The following is a 22857-nucleotide window of genomic DNA, read 5'->3' on the forward strand; positions in this document are numbered from 1 at the left end:
AGTTGCAGTCCCAATGGGGCTGAGCTGCCTCGAGCAATTCTTTCAGCCTTTCCAATCTGTCCATCTTTCCCAGCTGACCACAGACCACATCCTGCACAGGTATCCCAAACCTGGAGCTTTATTTATAAAATGACTCATACAGGGACGCACAGTCCTGAACCACTTCAGCTTCACAGGGCAGAATTACAGGGCAGGGCACACCGAGACCTCTGAAGATGACTGGAGCTAATTTGCCGAGGGCCGGTTTGTCGATGCGAAGCCTCTTGATGTGCTGCTTTAGGGAACAAGCTCGTGTTCTTACATTGCTGAGTATATGCCAATAAATGCCACCATGCTATGTACAGACTTTAATAGGAATTTTTCCCCTAAATTAGATGGAGGAGATGAAAATGGCTTGGCAAAACGATGTGACCTCGGGAAGTACTCCCAGAGAGCTCTGGAGCAACTCAAGCGTGGACACACAGTGAATTATTCAAAGGGGCTGCCTCCATTTCTTTGCTCCTCTCCTTCCAGGTAACTAAAATCCATAGAATGGGATATATTTTCTTCCTTCTGGGGTTGTATTTAGATCATTCCTGCCAGCCATGGTGGGAGAAAGAGACCAACAGTTCCCAGCAAACACACGATGATGAACATCCAAAGGAAGATCCTGTCAATGACCATTGCAACATACTTCCAGTCTTCCTTCACCTGGGAATACAGAGATTAAAGGTTAATTATTAACGCTGATTTGAGATTAAACTTTCAGGATTTTATTCCTAAATAGGATATTTTCATTTTAAGTCCAGAAATAGGAGGGAAGGTCTCACATTTAGTGCTCCTATATGATGGCACAGATTTATTCCATCAATCACTGATGTGGGAGACAGATTCCCAGGCTGTGTGGGTGTGTATGTGCAATTGCAAACCCTGCTCACGGTCCCCCAGGGAGGACATACACCCGTGGATAATCAAGCCCATCCCCACACTCACTATCCCATTTTCCATGAGCAGCAGCTGTAACTGGGTGTGTAATTGGGGCTGAGATTCAAGCTAGGGAGGGTGGGATGAGGGGGAAAGAAATCACTGCGTTTCCCCATGCTCCTAAATAGATTTGCTTACAGATTAAGGGAGCCAAACCCTTTCTGCGAAGGGATTTACAGCTTTGGGTGTGTAAGCAGTGAAAAAGAACCAGCAAATAGAGGAAGAGGTCATCCTCGCCCTGCTTTTTAGCCACTTTCGTCTTGCTGTGGGAGGATTTTCCAGCAATTCCCCTGTGGGGAGGTCTAGTGCTTATTGATACCATCAGGCAGGAACTGTAAATGGCTATCTCATCAAGCAAGAAACCACATACATATGAAAACTTCTTTCATTACATTGCTGTTATTAATTTCTTTCCCAGGATGAGGACGGATCAGACGGCAAAGGGATTTTTGATATGGCTGTACCCATTATAGTCTCCTACAATGGATCACTTGGTGATTAATAGAGCCGAGGGCTGAATTTTGGCACACTGCCTGGTTCTTTTGGGAAGCTATCTCAGCAGGAGCTAGCTACAACCTCTTTGGTGGCTGTGATTGCAGCAGGAGAGGAGTGTGGTGTAAGGAGAAGACAGCAAAGTCAAGGCTGGGGCTGCCCAATTGCACCTACTGGCCTGTGACCGTGAGCAAACAGTGGCTTCCCCCTGCCCAGAGCTGCAGCACGAGTGGAAGCAGGGCACAATAACAATGGTACAGGCTTTTTCATCCATCGATAACAGGTTTGTTTCAGAGATAATAATAAGGGAGTAGCCCAGAAGAGTAGGTATAATACATGATCCTTTAGTGTGAGGTGACCCTGCCCATGGCAGAGGGGTTGGAACTAGATGATCTTAAGGTCCTTTCCAACCGGAACTCTTCTATGATTCATTTGTGGGAGACCTGGTTTGATTTTGGGTTGTTTTTTTTTTTAAGGATGTAGTGTTGGAACTGGATGATTTTAAGGTCCTTTCCAGCCCTACCCATTCTATGATTCCTAAGTGCTGATTATGCTTAAAATCCATTTTGGTAATGGAAACAATCCAATTGTCAGTGAAATAGACATTTGCAGCTGACGATGTTTTCCCAGCTCTAGTGGCAACTTCATTCCTAAAATATTATGATCTGTCAAGCACCAAACAAACAAGCTCTGAGCACAACACAGGGACTCTGGAAACTCACATGAGCCTTCTCTGTCAGTCATGGATGCACCACTAAATGTTTTCTTATCTCTTGTATAGAGAAACCACAATATGTCAGAGGGAGAGAATATACAACCCTGGCTTCCAGGACCAATGTTGTGGCATTTTATGAAGCGAAGAAAATTATTCCTTGCAGGTAAGGGAAGTGCATTTACCTCAGTTTGGTGTGCTGAACCCTTCATAAATGGACCATGAATCTTCCAACGTGCCTGTCATCACTCTGTGCCTCAATGCAGGCAGCATATAGCTGAAGCAAGGCCAGCAGAATGAGCTCTTTAACTACACCTCTTATTACTTGCCATGTGGACTGCTTGGTTGAGCCTTTAAATCACCTGGGATTGCTCCAGCTCCTTGGCTTGGTAAGCAGCTTTGTAAATGGGGAAACGAGGCACACACAGGAGAACTTACCAAGTTTTCCCCTAATTTGTTCTCTGAACAAAGCATCTTAAATTTCAGGAATACCTACATGTTTCCAGAAGTGTAAGAATCAAGTTAAATATATGCAATGGATCATTTTATTCCCTTGAAAACCAGCACCAAGTTAAGCAGGTCTTTGCTATTCAATAGACAGTGGTAAGCAAATAGAGCTTCATCTTGAAGCTTGTTATCTACTTGGTGAAAACCATGTTGTTTAATGATTGTACAGCCCTTAGCACATCCATCTATAATAGAGTGAGTAAAAGAAATAATCACCCTTGAAATCAAAAGGAATTCTCTCATCTCAAGAAAAAGGTTTCAGTGCATAATTCCCCTTTGCTGTTTGCGTTTTCTGATGTATTCATCACTTGCTGAACGCTGGAGGGAGTCTCTGATGTTTAAAATCCCACATGAGAAGGGCAGCTAAGCAAGCTCTGGGTGGCTGTGTTTATGGAATTAGTATCTCATGATGCAACCAGTGTGTAAAGAACATCAGGAATTTACCATCTGATGTCCAACTGGGAAACTGGACTGAGTAAATAGTGTCCCATTTTGGCAAAATGAGCTTTCCTGAGTATTTGGGCTAGTAAAAATAAGTGCTAAATCATGCAAAGCAATAAAACTAGATGAGTTTCTCTTTGAGAAAAGGAAGTGGGGAACGAGAGAAGAGGAACAGCTTGAAAAGTTCAAGAGAAATTTGCTTTCACAAGTAATGGTGTATGCAGAAATACCCAGCCCATCTTGGAAATGACATTTAGGAGTGCATCAGATGTTTGCAAAATCAATATCCAGCTTCAGGCCGAGAGCACAGGAGGGTGAAATTGCAAATTATGGAGAGACAATGAAAATGAACCAAAGAGGAGGAAGAAAGGAGCATTATCAGGATTTCTGCGGTGTGTTTTGCCTGCTGACAGCATTTCCCTGTGGTCCAGAACCTCACGTGGAGCACGATCCGCAGGGGCCTCTCTGCCAGCATCCATGCAGCCGTCAACATCTGCCACTCCAACTCCTGAGCTGGATTTTGATTAGTTTATAAGAAGCTCACTCAAAACTACATTTGAGAAAGGATCAGGGGCAGGAACCAGCTGATTCCCCCACCCTGAACTCCCCAGACGTGAAGGAATCTGCTGCTTTTCCCTGGCCCAGCTCCTTGCAGGGCTGAGCAGTGGGAAGAGAGCATTCTGCCCCTTCATTTGAGCGGAGGGTTGAGGTGACATCCGATCCCCAGGACCCAGAGTCTGTAACACAGATTAGAGCAGTCCCAAGGGGTTTTATTGTGCTTTGTTAAAAATAAACCAGTGAGATTATCCCATATTTCATCCCCCTCGGATATATTCTCTCCCATGTTATTTTTAAGCTATCCTCAAAGTCTTCTTATTAGTCCAGAGATGCACACAGGCATGAGGACAAGGCAGCTTTCCAGACGGTGCTATTGGTGTTTGGTTATTCTGGCTAATGTGAGACATGCAACTTGTTTTGCTTCTCAGTCTGTAATTAATTCCTAATGGCATTTCTATCATTTGCTGGGACAATCTGGTCTTGCATTTTCCCCTGTGCACCATTGTGCTGGCGTTTGTTTGCAGATCTCTTTTTGTAACAAACAACTGCCTCTTGCATTGCCCGGTTTCCCTTCGCTGAAGCACTTCATTAAATGAGCTATTTACTTTTAATTTAGAAGCACTGCCCCCGTGGCAATGGAACTTCAAAAGAAGCTCTCTTGTCATTCGGGGAAGGTGCATGGCTCTGAAAACATTACCCAAGAGACAGCGAGCCGTGTCTCAGGGCTGCAGCTGCATCAGAGGTGCCTGCTGATCGCTTTGTTGAAGGCTTCCATGAAGAAGTGCCACAATTTGATTTTGAGATGAAAGCACATTTCTGAGTGCTGGTTTATATTTTCCCCAATAAATTCTCATTTTATTAGGTCCGTTCTGCTCCTTGCAGTAAATTTAAATTCCAGATCATTGTGTTTCCTGCTTCTTTGTCATTTCCACCTGCTGAAAAAATGCCCTTTCCCACTTGGATCTGGGAAACGAAAATAGCATCGCCTTGGAGTGGGGTCCCAAGTCTGAAAACCCAGCTTGTGCCCACTGTGCCTACTACAACTGCTGCGAGAGAGCAGAAAACCGTGGGCAGGTTTGCAGGCTCTCCCCGAGGAGCCTGGTGCATCGGGGTGACCCCTTCTGCTCATTGCTGGATGCTTTCCTGGTGCCTTTGCCAGCCCAGCCTTTGCTTACAGGCTGGGCTGGCAGGAGTAAGAGGCCAGTCAGAGCTCTCAGAACAGCTCCTTTTCTTCTGCTTTTGATGTTCAGTGCTGTAAATAGCTTTCTTTTCAGGATAATGGCTTCGTTTCAAGAGGGAAGAGTAATGGAAGGTATAAGATGAAAATTCGTGGCTTCTGAAGACTGCTTTCATTTTAAAGAAAATTGCAATCATGGATTATAAGGAAAGACCCCATGATGTTCAATGACTCTTGATGATATCAACAAGCTTTGCTTAAAGAGAATCAGTTGAAATGGGAAGTATTATTGGTGTAATAATCTTCCATTTGCACCATGGGGAAATAAGTGAGTAAAAATCAACTGACTTCCGTGGGTTTACTTGTGATTATTGCTAGGAGGAGAGAGTAGAGTTTAATTCCTGCAGTCCTAACGTGCTTGTGAAGTGCTTTAGCACAGAATGCTGGGCTAGCGGCTAATGAAGATGCGGATTCCCAGCCCATCCTGCCATAGATTTGTGCTATGACCTTGAAAGGGTCACCTCATCTCTGTATTTTGGCTGTCCCTCCTCAACATGAGGAAGAACCAGTTACTTCCTCAAAGGGATGTTGTGAAGTGAAATACATTAAAGGACAGAGGCCTCTCCAACTATATACCAAAGAGTATATAAATGGACAGTAGCACTCAGTCTTTTGTTGCTGCTGCTAAGTGCTCAGTGCTGTGAAAAATGCAAATAGAAAGACACTCTTCATGCCCAGGAAGCCTTGCATAAAAGCTCTGTGACTTGCCCTGACTCTGAATCTTGAGAAAATCAAACTAAGCACAGCTGAAAAAGTACCTTTTTGCTGATAGATCCCTCTAGGAAAAGCTACATTAGGCTTTTCTTTAGTAAGAACCCAAACTTCAGGTTCTTTTGAGGCTTCCTTCTTTACGGCCATCATTAGCAAGCACACCGTATCCATAGTGTTGCAGGGGAGGTGTGAAGGATGTGGTATTTGTACGTGCATCACGATGTCCGTGAAAAGAAACCCCTTCAGCCTCTATTTTCCTTCTCTGTTTGTAGCCATATTTACCCCTGAGTAAGTGTGAAATTTGTCTGTCCACCCACCTTCCCCCACAGAGCCAACTGCTCCAGCGGAAGTCCACTAAGGAGGAATGGCATCGCACAGAGCTAAACATACCCTGCAACGTCCCCCTGCTACTACACGCTTCCCACATCCTATTTTGGGCATTTGCTTCCCTGGGCTCAGTAACCAGAGTCAATGCTTACTGAAAAACAGAGTGTGAACTCCCCATCTGCCAGAGCCTTCTCTGGAAAGAGTAAATCTGCTGCATTCCCACCCCAGATGCCTGCTTTTTAGGTCTTGCTCGCAATCATAACTGCTTCCTTCCTACCAAACAACCACTTTACTCCTATTTTCTGCTGGAAAACCTTGTTGTTCTAGAGAAGCCTTGAACCCTCCTGCCCCATGTGCTTGCCAAGACCCCAAAGACAAACCCTCCAGCTGTGCTTATGGTGCCCAGTGTGTTCAATATTAGGTATGGCTGAGCCTGCATCAGGAAGTATACTCTTTGTAGAGCCCCACATTTGGTGGGGCTTCCTTGGCAGGTAATTTTTGACTCACCCCAGGAAAGCAGGTTAAGTTAGCATAGAATCATAAAATGGTTTGGGTTGGAAAGGACCTTCAGATCACCCAGTTCCAACCCCCTGCCATGGGCAGGGATGACTTCCACTAGACCAGATTGCTCCAAGCCCCATCCAGCCTGGCCTTCAACACTGCCAGGGATGGAGCAACGTGTCCCAGTGCCTCACCACCCTCACAGGGAAGAACTTCTTCCTTATATCTAACCGTATTTAAACATACTCACTGAGAAATCCGCATCTTCTGCTCGCAGGTGGTCTGCAATGTAGTGGACCCCTTCCACTGCCAGCTTCAGGGCTGGGGACATCAACACGAGGTGCTGCTCTTTGGCGCTGTGAGTCTTGCCTCCTTGAGCTGATGTGCCAGCAGCCTCGCTCTTTTTGCATTTACACTTGCACTGAGGGAGCTTGTGATGGGGCTTCTCTTCATTTAGGTGGCACCGTTGGGATGCCGGAGAGGCAGTGGATTGGCCATTGGTCTGGGAAGAGTCCTCTTGCAGGTAGCAATACTGGATGCTCCGGGACCTACAACGGATGCTCCCTTCCTCTGCCTTATTGGGGCTGTACATCTGCTGAACACTCAGTGATCTGCCTTTCAAGACGGACGTGGTGTGGGTGTCACTCAAGGGGTGGCAGGAGGGTTGTGGGGAGGAGCAGGTCACCTGTACAGGCTCTGGGTGCAGCACAGAGTACTGCCCAGAAGGGGACTTGCACATAGGCTGAGGCTTGGCTGGCTCCTCGAGGTGGGCACAGAAGGAAGAGGTGGGTGATGGCTCATTACTCTGAGGGCTGGGGGAAGATGAGGTAGTGAAGTTGGGTTCCACGTCGATCTCCGACCAAAGCCTTGGTGTGTTGGTTATTTTGTGCATGGATTCAATGAGCTTCTTGCAATTGTCTTTCACTGTGGAGGGACGCTTCATGAAGAGGAGGCGTGGGACTATGTCAAGGAAGATCCTCCTCACCCAGTCAGGCATCGTGTGGGTGCGTGGGGAGCGATGGTGCACGTTGAGCACAAAGACAGTGATGATGATAGACAAGGTAACGAATATCATGGTGAAGAGAAGATACTCTCCAATCAGAGGGATGACCAAGGAGGTAGATGGGATGATCTCTGTGATGAGCAGCAGGAACACAGTGAGGGACAGCAGCACAGAGATGCACAAGGTTATCTTCTCTCCACACTCAGATGGCAGGTAGAAGACCAGGACAGTCAGGCAGGAGATCAGCAGGCAGGGGATGATCAGATTGATTGTGTAGAACAGTGGCAGCCTCCGGATAATGAAGGAGTAAGTTATGTCGGGGTAGATCTCTGTGCAACATTCATACTTCTTGCTGTTGTAATTGCCTACAGCATTGATAATGACCCATTCCCCACTCTCCCAGTAGTCCAGCTGGTCCACATGACTGTGCATGCTCACCAAGTCTATCTTGGCTTTGTCATAGGTCCAGGAGCCAAACTTCATCGTGCAGTTTTGTTGGTCAAAGGGGAAGAAGGTAACATCGATGCTGCAGGAGCTCTTGTAGATAGCAGGAGGCATCCACTTAATTCTCCCATCATAGAAGAGGTGGGCCTTGGTCAGGTGGGTAACTGCAAAGTCACCATCAGCACTGGGGAGAGACAGAAGATAAAAAAAGACTAAAGCTTCTCTTGGACAAGTCAACTCTGTTAAAGAAATGGGGTATTTCTTATACACACTTGGGGCACCTGAGGGATGCAGCACTCACGTCATGTACCGACACTGGTACATCCATCTACTCCATCCAGTGGGGTTTGAGCTCTGCTGGCTTATGCCATTGCATGCAAATGTCAGCTCTCACATTGAGGGAGTCAGGTTCTTGAGGTGAACGTACACAAGTTTTCCTCAAAGGTGTCCCATAAATGCCCTGGAAAGGGTTGAGTTTGCTTTGCAGAGATGGGAGGAACCACTGTCAGGTGGTGCAGGTGCGGGCTCTACAGGATTAATTGTGACAGCTGCTCTAAATGAAACAGTGTTGGGTAATCCTCCAGTGTCTTACACGGAAAACAGCAAGAGCATCCTATTAATGGGAATAATGAAAGTTAATCTCTTGATTTCCCAGGCAGGAAGAGAGCTGTCTTTTATGGTGTCTTCTTACAGCGACTCTCAGGTGGGGTGTGCGTGCTGGTGTAAGATAAATGGATAACAACCCAGGATTTTATATCAGAAAGCCATTTTCCAGGCAGTGGGAAAGCTAATGCATAAACAGCTTTGTTTGTCTGTTTGTACCTGCTTTTCTCAGCTTATCAGAGCGCTGATTTCCCACACCACGGTGCCGTACACACGTGACACTGGCTGCTTCCAGCTCATCGTGGGGATTGGGATATAAGTAAAGGAGATCAAGAAAGGCAACAGGAGAGGCAAATGCACTGGGGATGTGGGGAAAGAAAGACTACCAAGAAATGCTATACTTGAGCTGTAATAGTGTTGGATAAAGGAGGGAGACTGAGAAACTCTGGGAATGGGATCCCCCAGCCCTGGAGACAGCTTTGTCCTCACCTGCCTCAGCATCACCAGCCACAGCTCTGCTCCTTCCTCACACCCATCTCTGCTACTGCACATTCAACACTGAACCTGCCACTTGTCCTCCCTTGATTTATACTTGCAGAAAGAGGATGTTGAACCCTTGGACAGTGACAGCCTGTATCAAACACCCGGTTTCAAGGAGACTTAAAATGTGAGTGAGGTATGGATAAAGCAGCAATTTTTGTCATCATGAGCAAACATCTGAAAGGTTGAAATCCCAACCCCCCCAAAAAAAGCAGGTGGAATCTGTTTGTAGAGCAATGCCCTCAAGTTTAGCTATGAGAATAGAGGAAAGAGCATCCAAAAAGCAGGGAGGGAATTGGGACCGTCTTACACATTCATTCAAGCAGAGCTTGGGGATACGGAGGAAGCAGCCTGTTGTGTGATGCCAAGCTGCAAAGAGCAACGCTGCTAAACAAAGGGGAAGCTGAGCAGGGGAGGGAGAGCTTCTGCTCAAAACTTGAGATGAATTATTCAGGCTGATATAGATGGAAAGCTCTCTGCTGTGCCCAGCGCTCCCGGCTGGAGCCCATCCAGCCTGCAGCCACTCTCCCAGCAGTCAGCAAACTCCCTTGGTCCTGCTTTGCTGCTTCAGTGCTCAGATGTGCCCCGACAGCAGCCGCACAGTGACAGGGTGCACAGGGGTCACACCTTCCTCTTCCTTGCCACCAGCATGGAGACAATCTGATGGGGTCCCTCAAGCAGTAGAAGGCAAAGGAACCTCCCTGGTGACCCTCCATTAATTCAGCTGCAAAAGGGAGAAGGGGGGGAGAAAGCCTTTCTGATATTTCCTCTTGCCCAGCGAAGCATCCTCATTAGTCCATGATCACACTGGCTTCCAGTGGGACTGGTGTAGTACTGCTCATTAAATAAACTCAGAACAACGACATAGTTGAAAACCAGGTTTTTACTAAACTCTCCTTTTATTTCTATAATGGATTTCTTTGTTCTTTGTGTCAGATTTAGGAAAAACAAAAGAACACAAAAGGACCTGGGGCTTTTTGGCCTCTGAACTGGACTTTTTCTTAAGCTTTAAAACGTCTTGTTTTGGTTTAGACAAGAAAGCTAAAAATATGAACAAACCCAACCTGCTCTCTCAAAGGGATGAAGGCAAAACCAGCTACTGTATTTTACTCTGATGTAAATAAAACCAAGCAATGCCTGTACCACCATCGACCCAACTCCTCTCTTACCTCTTTCTTAAATCTAATTTACACTCTGGGACCACTTGCTTTGGATAAAAAACAGCTTTTCTTTTCTCCTGGGTTTTGCCTGCACTGTAAAGCCAGTCTGAGACATGACAGTCCCTTGTTTGCTGTTCTCGGTGGATTTCTTTCTACATCTCTATAGGAATCTGGAATCCAATTCTACCTTTGATGCCATTTCTGAGCCACGATTAAATTGTTCAGTAATAGAGCAATATGCTTAGAATTAGACTCATGTTCCAGAAAAGGGATAATGAGCATCCATTAGTGTTTTCCCTCTTAGATGGAGCAGGGTAAACAGCAGAGGTGTGTGGGTTTCCTTTGGAAACTGTTGGAAAAGGGCATGAAACTCTGGTTAAAATTCATCCAGGAACAACAGTAATTCATGGATTGTGCTTCATTCCCTGCAATGCCTTGTCTGGCATCTTTTCAGGCTCTGCATGACCAGCCACACACCTCTCTCCTGCAAGCATAGATGGGGCCAGTGGGATGCTCTGGGTGTGTAGGAGCAGTGTTCCAATTATTTCCATAAATGATCTGCCAATTTAATGAGGAAGACGATAGTTTTTAATTGCTTGCCCAACAAATCCAGCCTCATCCTGGGTCCTCCAGCTCACTCCTTATTACAAATAGCACTGGTACTGCCTTCCAAGCTGCCTTTTGCCTGCAGTGCCATGGCAGGAGTGAAACCAGCAGCAGAATAGTTCCTTGTCTCTGAGAGTCAATGACTCTGAGGAGCCATAAAACACCGTGGGATCCTCCTGCTTACCCCTTACCATCTTAACAGGGCTGTGAAGCAACCCCTGACTTGACTTTCCTGAGCGTGTTTAAACTTCTCATTGAAGTTCAATGTAAAGATAGTTAAGCAATTAGTAAGCAGGCTAAATTAGCCATGCTGCTGTACACAGCCTGCATCCAAGCCAGTTAGCTCATGCAAAGGTAGTGTTTATAGTTATCTTAACCCTTCTTTCACACATATATTTTTGCCTCCCACCCAAACCTTACCACCCACACTGGACCTTCAAGCATATGTTTACTGGATTGGAAGCTAGCATTCTGCTGATGAACCTAGGGAGATGCTTTAACCACAGGTAAAGCTTTCATTCTGCCCCTCTTGACATGACAAAAGGAGCAAACAAGTCCACCTGCCTGTTGACAGTCTTCCAAAGCCTTTCCCCAATGGATGAAGGTGAAACAACCCCCTGCAATGGAAGCCTGCAGGTAGGAGATTGGAGAAACCCTGTTTTCTTTGCTCTGGGAAAAATCCCATGTGCTGACAGCCCTGACTGCATAACGAGACTATTCCTTTAGACAGGAAGGTGGGAGATCTGATGTAAAGGGCTGGCGAATATCTGCAGTGATTCCTTTATAGCGGTAACACATTTTCACCTCATTGAGTCTACATCACCATGTTGTGACAGTTGTCATGAGAAACCATTTGGAAGGAGCAAGTGCAAGGTATAAACATACCAAGAAGAAGCTGAGAATGAGGATAGTCGGGCTCTCCTGATTACCCTGACCTCACAGCTCTGAAATGTGTCAGTAATGGAGCTTTTACATCTTCATGTCAAACACAACAGTGCACACCAACACAGACAGAAGACAGTTGCTTATTTTTTCACACTGCTGTCATTCTGCAGCTTTGATTTCTCATTTTGAGAATAAAAGCTGTTCTTCTAAAACCTTCTGAGTTTATACGGTTCCAGAATGGCATTGTTTTACTGGCACCCATCAACCTGCATCCCATCTGCTGATGGGAGACTTTCCTTTCTCTTTTTCCAGTGCCTATTTTCCCTGCAGTTGGGAGATAGATCATCTCACAAAATTGAATGTTTTCAGCATGCATGTAAATGAGGCACGCATTTATTTTCATTTCTGATGATACTATTTCAACCCAAAGAGAGCTTTAAAAGCCTGAAAATTAGCTCTATGCATATATGGATATCACTAGAATGTCCTCATTTAAAGTATTTTTCATCAAAGACCAGGAACCAAGAAAAACTGCAGTTTCAAGACCCCTCTTAAAAATGCACCCTGCACCCTTATGGTACACATTAAAGAGATGCTCCTATCATGGTCAGATTAAAGTACTCTCTAAAGGCAAACCAGAGAACGTTTAACCATTGTTTTGGGCTACCAAAACGATAACTGTAAATGCACAGATATGGAGACTGTCTGCTCCAAAGTCCCTGCTCAAAACAGGGTCAGCTACAAGAGGATGAGGACCTTGCCCACTTGGGTTTTAAATATCATCAAGGTCTTGGCAACTTGGATTGCTTTGGTGCACTGATGTGTACCTCTATAGGTCACATCCAGGCTTTTGCTCACTTCAGATGTTAAGAACTCAGTGGTAACTGATATTTTGGTTGTTCCACAGTAAAACAAGCATCTGTCTCAGAAATGTGCTAGACAGAAGAAACAAGCACAAGGCTTCTCATTCAATTCTTCCCTTTGCCAAGCATCCTCATGAGCACTTGGGAGGCAAAACTCTAGCTTTGTCCTTAGCATAAGAGCAGGAGAAGTCCTTGGATGCTAACACAGCAACAGCCCATGAGAGAGATTCCTCTTACAGATTTCTTCCTATCAAGACCTGTATTACTGCATAGAGCTTGGCAGCAAACCTCAAAGTGATCTAGAGCTAAAATTCCTCTCCAGAAACAGCCATTTAAACACCCAGAGGAGTCAGGAAAGCTTAAGTGTGAAGTAATGATTATGGGACGATTCAAAACACAGTCTGGTGCCAAATGACAAGGTCTGAGCAAGCACACACATACACACAAAGAAAAATGTCAAGAATGAGTCCAATGTTTTAAAGGTTAGACTGGGGCATCTTTTGGTATTTCTCCTGCAACGAGCTTTGGGATGAGTCAGGAAAACATCGTTACTCCACATATCTCACTAGTTACAAACATCATAGGATATAGCTCAAAAGAACAAGTCACTATAGTGTAGTTCAAAAGAACTTTCTCATCAACCAATGATCTTCTAACCCAGACCAGTAATCCTTTGTGCCCATATTAGCACAGGGTGAGTTCCTCAAGATATTTCCTACTCCTAACTGCAGGCGTTTGTATTTGAATTCCACTCATGTATGACCTTGTCTTTTATTCTTGGTTGGGGTTGGTTTTGTGACCATGGGGTCTAAGGCAGGGAACAGCTAACACCAGAGAATACTGTGAAAAACAGAGATATTGAAGTCTGAATGTCCCCAGCAGGTTTTCTTCTCAGGTTTTACAGTCGTCAGGCTTGAGAAGACAAATACTATGATGCTATCACGAATATCCAGTTGAAAATGAACCAGTGAAGCTCACATTTCACATTCCCTGCCCATCCATCAGGCTCAAGGACATGGTCCTGCATTCCTTTGGGCAGCCTTTAGCTATTGGAACACCTGGCTGCAAAGCTGAGGTTTTAGGGGCTTCTCTGGAGTTTCTATGTTATACCTGGTCCAAATGGCTCAGTACAGTGGTGGAGAAGCAGAAAAAAACCAAATATAGCCCCAGAGGCTTATTTCCTTATTAGACTATATATATATGCATATTATTTTTTATTTTAAATATACAAAGAAAAACGAAAATGTGCTCAAAGTCCATTCATGAATAGGAAAATAAGTGAATGCAGAGGATTAGATAATTCATGTATAAATGATTTGGTGGCACCTGAAGAGCCTCTACAGCCCCAGATAAGGAACAGCCAGCCTTCTTGGCAAAGAAAAGGCTCTGTTGTTTCACTATGAACTCATATTCCTCTGTTATATGTATTTTGTCACATCAAGGAGAAACTATTTACAGTCTTGGAACTTATCTCATCGAGCCCGAAAATTCAACAGCATATTAATTTCCCTGTAGGATAGATTCCTTATGAATGTAGTTGACAACTACACATACTCTCTAGGCCAAACCAGCCGAGTTTACTGTTTTAATTTGGGCCTCTAGAGCGGATAAATGGAAGGTTTTGACAATAATAAGCTTAGGTATGCGATCAGCCTCACAGCAAGGAGTTAGGTTTCCTTAAAGATGTAAATCTCAGATCAATTTAGATTTCACTATTTCTATATATACCACAGGATGAAAACAGAAGAGGCATCTGTATCATCTCCTGCCCAGAGAGTCTCTTTTCCAGAGGATACCATCCCAAACAGAGACACCATACTTGAGCCAGAGCATGTGACAAGCAATAAACAGCTCACATTGAAAAGCCTAAATGGTGCGAAAAGCCAGTGTGGCAGCTCTGTTTCTTCCGCCAAGTTCTCTGCACATTCTCTTGGTCTTAGGGACCCAGAGTTATGAGTATCTACTTTAAGTTCCCTCTAAATAATATATATATCAATAATAGTGTATATATATAAAATATGAGACAGAATCCTTGTTAGCATCACCCATGACTAGGCACTGTCTTTGCAAAGCCTTTCTTTCTGAAACATTTCTAGCTGAGATACCCACAAGGAGAGACACTGTCTGGTTATTCAGTTGATGAGCTGCCATGCAGAAGAGCCTTCAGATGTATTTGGTAGGAAGTTAGGCAGAAGAGGGAAGTATATAACAAGGCAGAAAGCAGTTTACATAGGGCTATATGAAAGAGCATGGGCAAATATAGCTGTAAAGAGGAATAGAATTAATGGAAAACCATTAGTGACTGGCTAACGGCGCCTACATCCATCTTTAATTGATGGATAAAGCAACCAATTAAAAATGCATGATAGACTCATGACAACCAGCAGAGGAATGCGTGATTATTAATGGTAAGTATGGATAAAGGGAGAGGAGTAGCTTGGATTTAGGTAGGGGGGGACTGCATCTCCCTGCACAATAGTGGGTCACTAGTACAGTTAGACCCACTATTTGTCATACCCTCCTGCAAGTCATACTGAGTCAAGCAATAACATGGGCAAGGCTGGAAGGATCTGACCCAAGAAGAGGATAAGGATGACATCTGGAAGAGCTGCTGTGGACAGTAGATGGGCAGATGTTCCCTGGAGTCCCTGCAGTAATCACTGACAGCAGCAGTGAACTAGGACAGCGGAGGGACAGAGCATGCAAAAAGCAGAAGCCAATGGATGCCCATTGACCTTTTGGGGCTGCTTTCAGCATAAAGTCCCAAAATGTCCTGAGCACAAAGGATATTGAGGCCTTCTATAGTGCATGCACTATGCTTACCAACTGTGGTGAGCACAAGGAGCCAAGGGAGCAGATGCAGTGGAAGCTGTGAACACCTTTCTTGGCTGCAATGTGGGGCACTGGTAATACAATATTTATGCTCAGAGTGTGTCCCTGCGGTTCAACAAGGTCCAAGTGCCTATGAATTAGTCATTTCCACTGGTCTAAACCTCTGAAAGGTGCTGTGTGAGGATGTGGTGATTTCCAAGAGGCTTGCAATCACTCCATACCTCTGAGGATCAGAGACAAGCTAATGGGAAAGATAATGTCTTCCATGGTCTCCAAAGCTCACAGTCCCCTGGACAGATTCCTCCTTCAGCCATATATATGTCTTTTCAAACCAAAAGCAAATTCCTATCAAAGTAGCACCAGGCAACAACGTATTAAAAATGAGCCTGGCTTCTGTTGTGAGAGTTTTCTCTGAGCGTTAACTACATACAAAGATGGTTTTGTTTGATGCTGGCAGCAAGTGTTTTCTCTGGAGCCTATGCTGGGGAGGGAGCCTGGGATGTGCTATGTCCTATGAGACTGGAGAGCTCTGGTATGATAAGCAGGGGAGAAAACAGCCTTGGCACGTGGACAGTCTTTCTAAGGATACCAACAGGCTCCAAAGGAAATCAAGAAAACAACCCCCTGTTCCTTAGGAATGGTCCATAAAAGAGACAGATTTCAATCATTCGTAATCAGGAGCAAATATCCACTTAAAGCTAATTCTGGAATGGTATTGGGCTGTCCTGAAACTTGTAGATACACAAGCCTGATATGGTCCAGCATATTCTCAGTGCTTAAACCCATGCTCATTAACTGGCTTTTCCACTTGATGATGGTGAATTAGGGGAGACCTCCTTGGTGAAATGAAATTGAAGAGGACTGAAAGCTCAAATCCAGCCTAATTGTGTATCTGACACGTGAAGAGAGAACAATACCTGGCGTCCCTCAACAAAACTCACTGTCCAGAGAAAGGATCATTAGGAGAACAAAGCCCTTGCGGTACATGTTAGTCATGTCGTTTAAGGCACATCTGGGACACGTGTTACGAGAATTCAACCACAGAGAGCAAAATAAGGAGGAATAATTGCAAGAAGCACCGTTAACACCATGAACAGAGAAATCTGCCAGGGTGCATTTGCCACTCACTTGTTGTAGAGGACAATATCTGGCCTCCAGATCAGCTCAGAAGGGATTCGGATGGAGGTGACGTTTTCATACTCTTGAGGGTCCCAGCGTAGCTTGTAGTCGTGCCACTCCTGCAAAGATGAGGCAGTTACAAAGCTGGCAAATTGAGATTGCAGAACTGAAAAGGAACAGGGGAAAGCACAGATTTGGGTGCACCCACCTGCTTCACCCACACGTTCGTGGTCATCATTTGGTTTTTCTCATCCTGCAATGCAAGATCAGGTATCGGTTATAGAAGCAGATAGAGCGGCCCAAGGAACTCATTACATTGCTCTTGCTTGTACTTCATTTCTGTAATTATAAATCACCTCTGCAATAGATGTAAGTTCCGCCTTGGAAATAAAAAAGCAGATGTTTGTGTCATTCAGCATGGGACAGGGCACAGCTGCCTGATGCCACTGAACAGCTGAGCCTGCACCTAAGCAGTCCTGTGAGCAGACAGACATGAATTCACTGGGATTTTCCTTGATGCTGATGGATTCAGTCTGGGACGATGGGGCCAGGTAGAGGAAAATGCTCCACAGCTTGGCTTTGATCTGGGCACTGAAGGACTGGGAGTGATGGATGTATATATCCTTACTCACACATATGCATGGATTACAATGCTCAGCTTCTTCTGCAGGTAGAATTTAGGATTTCTACTGTGAAACGTTATTCCTGTTATTCTAGAAACATGAAGCTCATTTCTCCTACCAAACACATTGACTTCAAGCACTATGGATTGGGTTTTCTGAATAATCCCAAGCTACTGTGCTGACACATAACCCTTGGACTGGTCTATACCCATGCTGTCAATTGGTAGCGTTTTTCCCAATTCAAACACTAGTATGGAAAGGTAGAATATATATACACTTCTAAACAATGTAAGGCAAATATAATGCTGACAGCACTGTAGTAGTATTAATTGCTGCTTGCTGCTTGCCTTGCCTGCTTGTTACAACCCCTCTGTAAATCACTTAGATGAATGACGTGGGGCAGAGCCTAGCGCTGGTCTGATTCAGGCATCACACCAGAGCTCAGAGCTTGTTTGCATGTTTGTTTCTTTTCAATCTCTCTTTGGTTGGCATCCAAACCAGCTCAGTTGACAAGGCTCATTTGGAAGCAAAGTGCTCATCATTAACCTTGCTCTTATGGCAGCTCAGGATTAATTCTGAACATTAAAAGGCAGAAGATGTACCTCCCCCTCACTGCTGTTGTGGCATCAAGTGTAAAGCCTGACCAGAGATACCCTCATCCAGGGTTAAGGACCAGAAGCACATAGAAGGAATACAAAAACCAGCCAAATGAGCAACAAAGAAAGGGGAAATACCCAGCTACATCCTTGGGTGTTGATGGGAGGTGAGGAATGTCATTGGATGGGTCTGCCATGCCCTGGAATGAACCAAACCCTGAACATCTGCTTCTCTTCCCACTTTGCAGTTCAAAGCACTGGGAATCCCAGTCTACCCTTTACTGGAATGTTCCCCCCTTGTTGGGTGCAGACCAGAAACTCCTGCCCATTGCCACACATGGGGGCTGTGCCATCCTCCTGACCCAAGCAAAGCACGACTCCAGCCCCCTGGGTTTACCCCATAGGGAGTTTGCAATGTGCTAATGCCTGTCTGCCTGCTCCTGCTGCACGGCTGACTGCTCCTGCATGGAGCCAGCCCAGAGGACAGCGGGTGACAGCAGCCAACAGGGGTGCTGCACCCTCTGGCCTCTTTCCTCAAGGAGAACACAGCACAGAGGGATTCCAGATGCGTTTCTCAGTGGCTGCTCCTAGACACACGCTTGATCCCGTACCACTTTTGTCTGCGCTCAGAAGGGTGAGGTAAGGACACACAGGGATGTCAGACTCCACATTGACTTTTGTTCCCCAGTTTTTGCCAGCAGGAGCTGAGGTTTGAATAGAGCTCTGATTTCTCTTCCAGACTTCTTTCATCCACAGCCAGATGCTGGGTCTAACAATTGCAATGGGTTTTGCAGCAAACCAGTGCCACTGTCGGGAAGGGGAAAGACAGCAAGGGGGTGTCATCAGTCCCCAGCCACTCAGACTGGGGTGGGAGGGTATGAGAGCTCTGTACCCACCAGTCCCGGCCCAAGCACTGCCTGCTAGATGCACTTCTAACCATTGACATGACTCTTAGATTAATTCATCCTAAGTAAGCTAGGGAAAGCACTGTGAAGCAGGTACATCGATCCTGCATCCTCACAGGCCAGCAGCAGCGTAATGGAAAGTCTCTCTCTCCTGCCTCCACAGTCACTAATGTCTCATCTTTAGTCTCATCAATTATTCAGATGAGAACCGTACAACTTCACCATTAGCAACTGCAAACAGCCCTGGATCTCTCAGTCTGATGAAAGAGAGGGGAAGGGAATGGAGACCATTTCTGTACTGCAAAGCTGGAAGCTGAAGGCTTGTGCACAAGGAGGTGCAACTCTCCAGCAACCCAGGGCTTTGATTTCCCAACTCCTGCCCTACCTCAGCTCTGTGCCCTCTGCATCTCAACACCCTTATCTCAAAATATAGAAGGTTGTGGAGTTGTTTCTTACGGTTGTCCCGCACCAGGAACGTCTCGGAGTTGCATTACACTTTCCATTATCACCCCTTTTACTCTGCCACACGAACACACTGTCCTGGGGAGTATTGTGTGCAAGCAGGGACAGGAGAGAGAAGCATCTGGGAGCAAGATCTGCACCAGCTAGAAAGCCTGTGCACGTGCTTAACATCTGCAGCCCTGCAGGGATCTCCTTTGGATTCAACACTTGACCCCGACACACTGTAATAGAGTAATCCTGTAAATACCACTCCAGTCCGCAGCGTAAACCGCTTTGGTTCGCACATAGCACATGCAGCTTGCACACGTGTAACATGCAGAAGCTATTTTCTTGTTGTTATCTGCCAGATTAGTTCAAATAACCCCAAAACATTCATTTGCAGAAAGCCCCTCAGGTAAGCTACCACCCAGAGATGGGTAACCCACTATTTCTATTAGCTTGGTTAAAATGGTGTTAACAATTACAGCTCAAATTCCAAATCAGCCATGTGGGATGTTTCCTCAGCCAGGACTCTCTGGCATTTATACCAGTTGCTTCTCTGCTCTGCTGTGCTCAGTCCCACAGGTTTTGATGAGGAATTGGGGATCTTGCTTACAGTAAATAAGGAATAAAGGATCCCCTTTGATGACTACTCGCAGTAGTCATCCCTCATTCCAGCAGGGCTGTCTGCACGATAACACTTCCCAACCTGACCAAAGTCTTCCCAACCCAACCCCGGAGCAGCCAGTAAAACCCACATGCAACAGGAGCCTCTCTCAAAGCCCCGACCCCCTTAATTTTGGCTGTTTCTTGTACAATTGCCTTGCACTTACAACATCGATGAGCTGGGCGATGGACAAGCCAAAGCGGACAAGGACCACGTCTGAGATGTTGGCGACGGGGCGAGACCACTTGTTATAACCAGAGAAGAGCTTCTTCAGGAGACGTTCCTCTGCGTGTGCCCGGGTCTCCGTGTGTCCAAAGGCTATGGGGAAGGCATGGTGATGTGAAACACACAGTTCCAGCTGGCATAGCTGGAGCTTTCTATGAGGGGGAAACCTGCTCTAACACCAGTGATGGGTAATTGGGGACGCATGGGAGGTGGTAACCCATCATCCTGATGACTTGCTTCCCCCATACCCCAGGCATTGCCATGTATTTGAAGGAAAAATTCTTCACTATGAGGGTGCTGAGGTGCTGGCACAGGGTGCCCAGAGAAGCTGTGGCTGCCCCATCCCTGGCAGTGCACAAGGCCAGGTTGGACACAGGAGCTTGGAGCAAGCTGCTCAGTGGAAGGGGTCCCTGCCCGTGGCAGGGGTTGGAGCTGGATGAGCTTTAAGGTCCCTTCCAATCCAAACCAGCCTGGGATTCTACGATTTCTCACCTTATTCACCCACCATGGCCAATTCCCAGTAGAGGGTTTCTATTGCAAAGCAGGATTGGTTTAAAGAAAGTGAGGGCATCAATAATACCATTTGAAAAACACTGAATCTGGTCTAATTTTTATAGCCACTTTGTGGCAAGTTTCTAGCACTGAAGTCTGCAGGTGGGAAAGAGGGATGCTGGAAGGATGAGCCAAAAAGCAAAAAGCAGCCTCCTCCTGGGAGACAGGGATTTGGGATCAGATTTACACAATTCAGCTCTTCAAACTAGCCTGCATAGCTGGTCTCTCACAAAAGTGATGGGTGAAGGAAGAGGATGGGGGAGAGCACAAATTGGGTAACAAGACCACAGTTTTCCCCAGTAATAACTTTAAAAGTTGGAAGCTGCAAGGAGCAACCCTTCACGTACAACTATGGGAACCAGAGGTGCCTGTTGGATATTAAAGAGTAAAGCTGCCCTTCTAGCAGGGGGCTGGAAATGCATCCTCTGTCATGGACAGCAGGGACAAGCAGCCAGGGGCTCTCCCTGCATCCCTCATGGAATATGGCTCCTATTTAGTCTTAAGCTGCCCTGGATTATACAAAGGGAAGCATTAGCTGAGCTCTGGCTGTGCTCTCCCCAGACGGAGCTGTAGCCTGGAGACACATTAAAACACTTTACCCAGGGAAGAAAAACCCAGGCAAGGAGCAGGATGCTGAGCCCCTGCCTGTATCCTCCCTTCTGTCCCCTTCCTGATCGTGGCTTTAACCCTTTCCCCATCAAACCAGGCAAGGAGCAGAAAACAAAAGCAAAGCATCACTCAGGAGAGGCTGGAATTTTTGGGGACCTGCAGTGATGGGGCAGGATGGGGGGGAAATCCCGAGTTAACAGGGACCGGTCTTTGCAGCACGCCTTTGAGAGGGATAAGGGATGAAAGCGCTAAAGAGCAGAGCAGGGGTAGAAAAGCTTTCTTAAACTTACCAGGGAAGACACTGGCACAGAGGAAGAGGAGGAGGTTTCCTTTAGACATCAGAAATCCCATTGTGGAGCAGAGTTCAGGCTCTAGTACTCAGCGTCTCCCGTCAGGGCAACTTTTCCTCTCGGAGTCTCTGAATCCTCCAGCTTCATCCCCTAAACTCCTTCCTCTCCCTCCCTCTCACCTGCTTCTGGGAAGGAATAACAGCTGATGGTCGGTTTGGTTTCTCTTTTCTGATTTCCAGCTCTTCCTCCTGAAGGATGCTTTTCCCTGGGACAATGCTGCACATACACTTGCGAGGGATGTGAAAGGGCTGCAGGAAGCTCCTGTGAAGAGACCCGAAATGCAGAGCCTCCCTGAGCTATGCTGCTCGCTTCTCTCCCCTTTCCTACAGGCTGGTTTGCCTGCTGGGTTTATTTGTTGCTGCTGATGCTGTGCTCACCCTTCCCCCCAGCCCTTTGGACAGCCTTCGCTCAGCTTTTGCTTGCTGCTGGACCACTGATGCGAGCCCTTGGTGGAGCAGAGAGGCAGTATGTTTGTATATTTAATGTAGTTAGACCTGCCCACCTCCTGCTTAGGAGGAGGAGGAGGGAATCTGTGCATTCCAGCAAACAGGCTGCAGGGAGAAAAACTTTGGGCATAAGAAAGACGAAGGGGGAGATGCAGATGCCAGCGGCAGCCAGAGGTGGTGGATACGGGGCCATCTGGGATGCTTACAGCACCTGAAGCCCAAACAGTGTTTAATTAAGGAAAGCTGTCTGCTTGATCTTGTCCAATTGCTCTTCAGAATCACTCCCCTACACTAACAGGGTCGTTAGGGATTGTATTGTGGCCTGAGCACGTATCTTTGCTGCTGACAGTTATTGGGCTGATGAACCTGTCTGTGAGAACAGGGCTTTGCTGCGCTAGGTGCTGTCCATAGGCAATATGCAAGTCAAAGGTGAGACTTGAGACAAAAGGTTGCTTGAATGTGCTCTCTGTAATTGAATGTACCAAAACCATACCACAAATAACTCTGCTGAAATCATGAAGACCTTTTATGGAGGAAAAGGTAATTCCATGTGTTAGGAATTGGCACTCCAACCCTTCATGTCGCATCCCTGATTCCTCGCACGGGAGACATGGAGTAGATCCTTCTCTGATTCACTTTGAAACTGATTTTAATATTATTACAATTACTTCTATATGGATAGCAAATGGGTCTCATTTGCAGGCAGGGGTAATGTTGCCAGCTGCAAAATTAATCAGTGTCTCTTCTAACAACACTTCATAATTTCCCTACTCCAGAAGCATCTCAAATACCTTCCAGTACAATAGATTACTGGCTGAAAATGGGGAGGATTAAAGCCACAAGAGAAACTAGGTCTGTAGTGAGATGATAAATGACATCAGTGTAATATCAAATCAGTATTATCTTGTCTTTTCTTATCTTTCCCTCAACAGTTGTCAG

General features: G+C 46.0%; 1 protein-coding gene across 1 annotated transcript; it reads right to left on the reverse strand.

Annotated features, from left to right (window-relative positions):
- Window positions 1-104: 104 nt before the first annotated feature.
- CHRNA4 (cholinergic receptor nicotinic alpha 4 subunit) lies at window positions 105-21909 on the reverse strand. The gene is made up of 6 exons (XM_057400934.1): window positions 21413-21909; window positions 19903-20054; window positions 16713-16757; window positions 16514-16623; window positions 6700-8080; window positions 105-690 (listed from the first exon to the last, which is right to left on the reverse strand). The coding sequence occupies exons 1-6, from the start codon at window positions 21471-21473 to the stop codon at window positions 565-567; spliced, it is 1875 nt and encodes a 624-aa protein (XP_057256917.1). The 5' UTR covers window positions 21474-21909; the 3' UTR covers window positions 105-564.
- Window positions 21910-22857: the final 948 nt, after the last annotated feature.

Source organism: Pezoporus wallicus, unplaced genomic scaffold (assembly GCF_028554395.1).
Source record: "Pezoporus wallicus isolate ANWC-B61680 ecotype Strahan unplaced genomic scaffold, APGP_CSIRO_Pwel_v1 contig_11133, whole genome shotgun sequence".
In the NCBI taxonomy this organism is placed as follows: Eukaryota; Metazoa; Chordata; class Aves; order Psittaciformes; family Psittacidae; genus Pezoporus; species Pezoporus wallicus.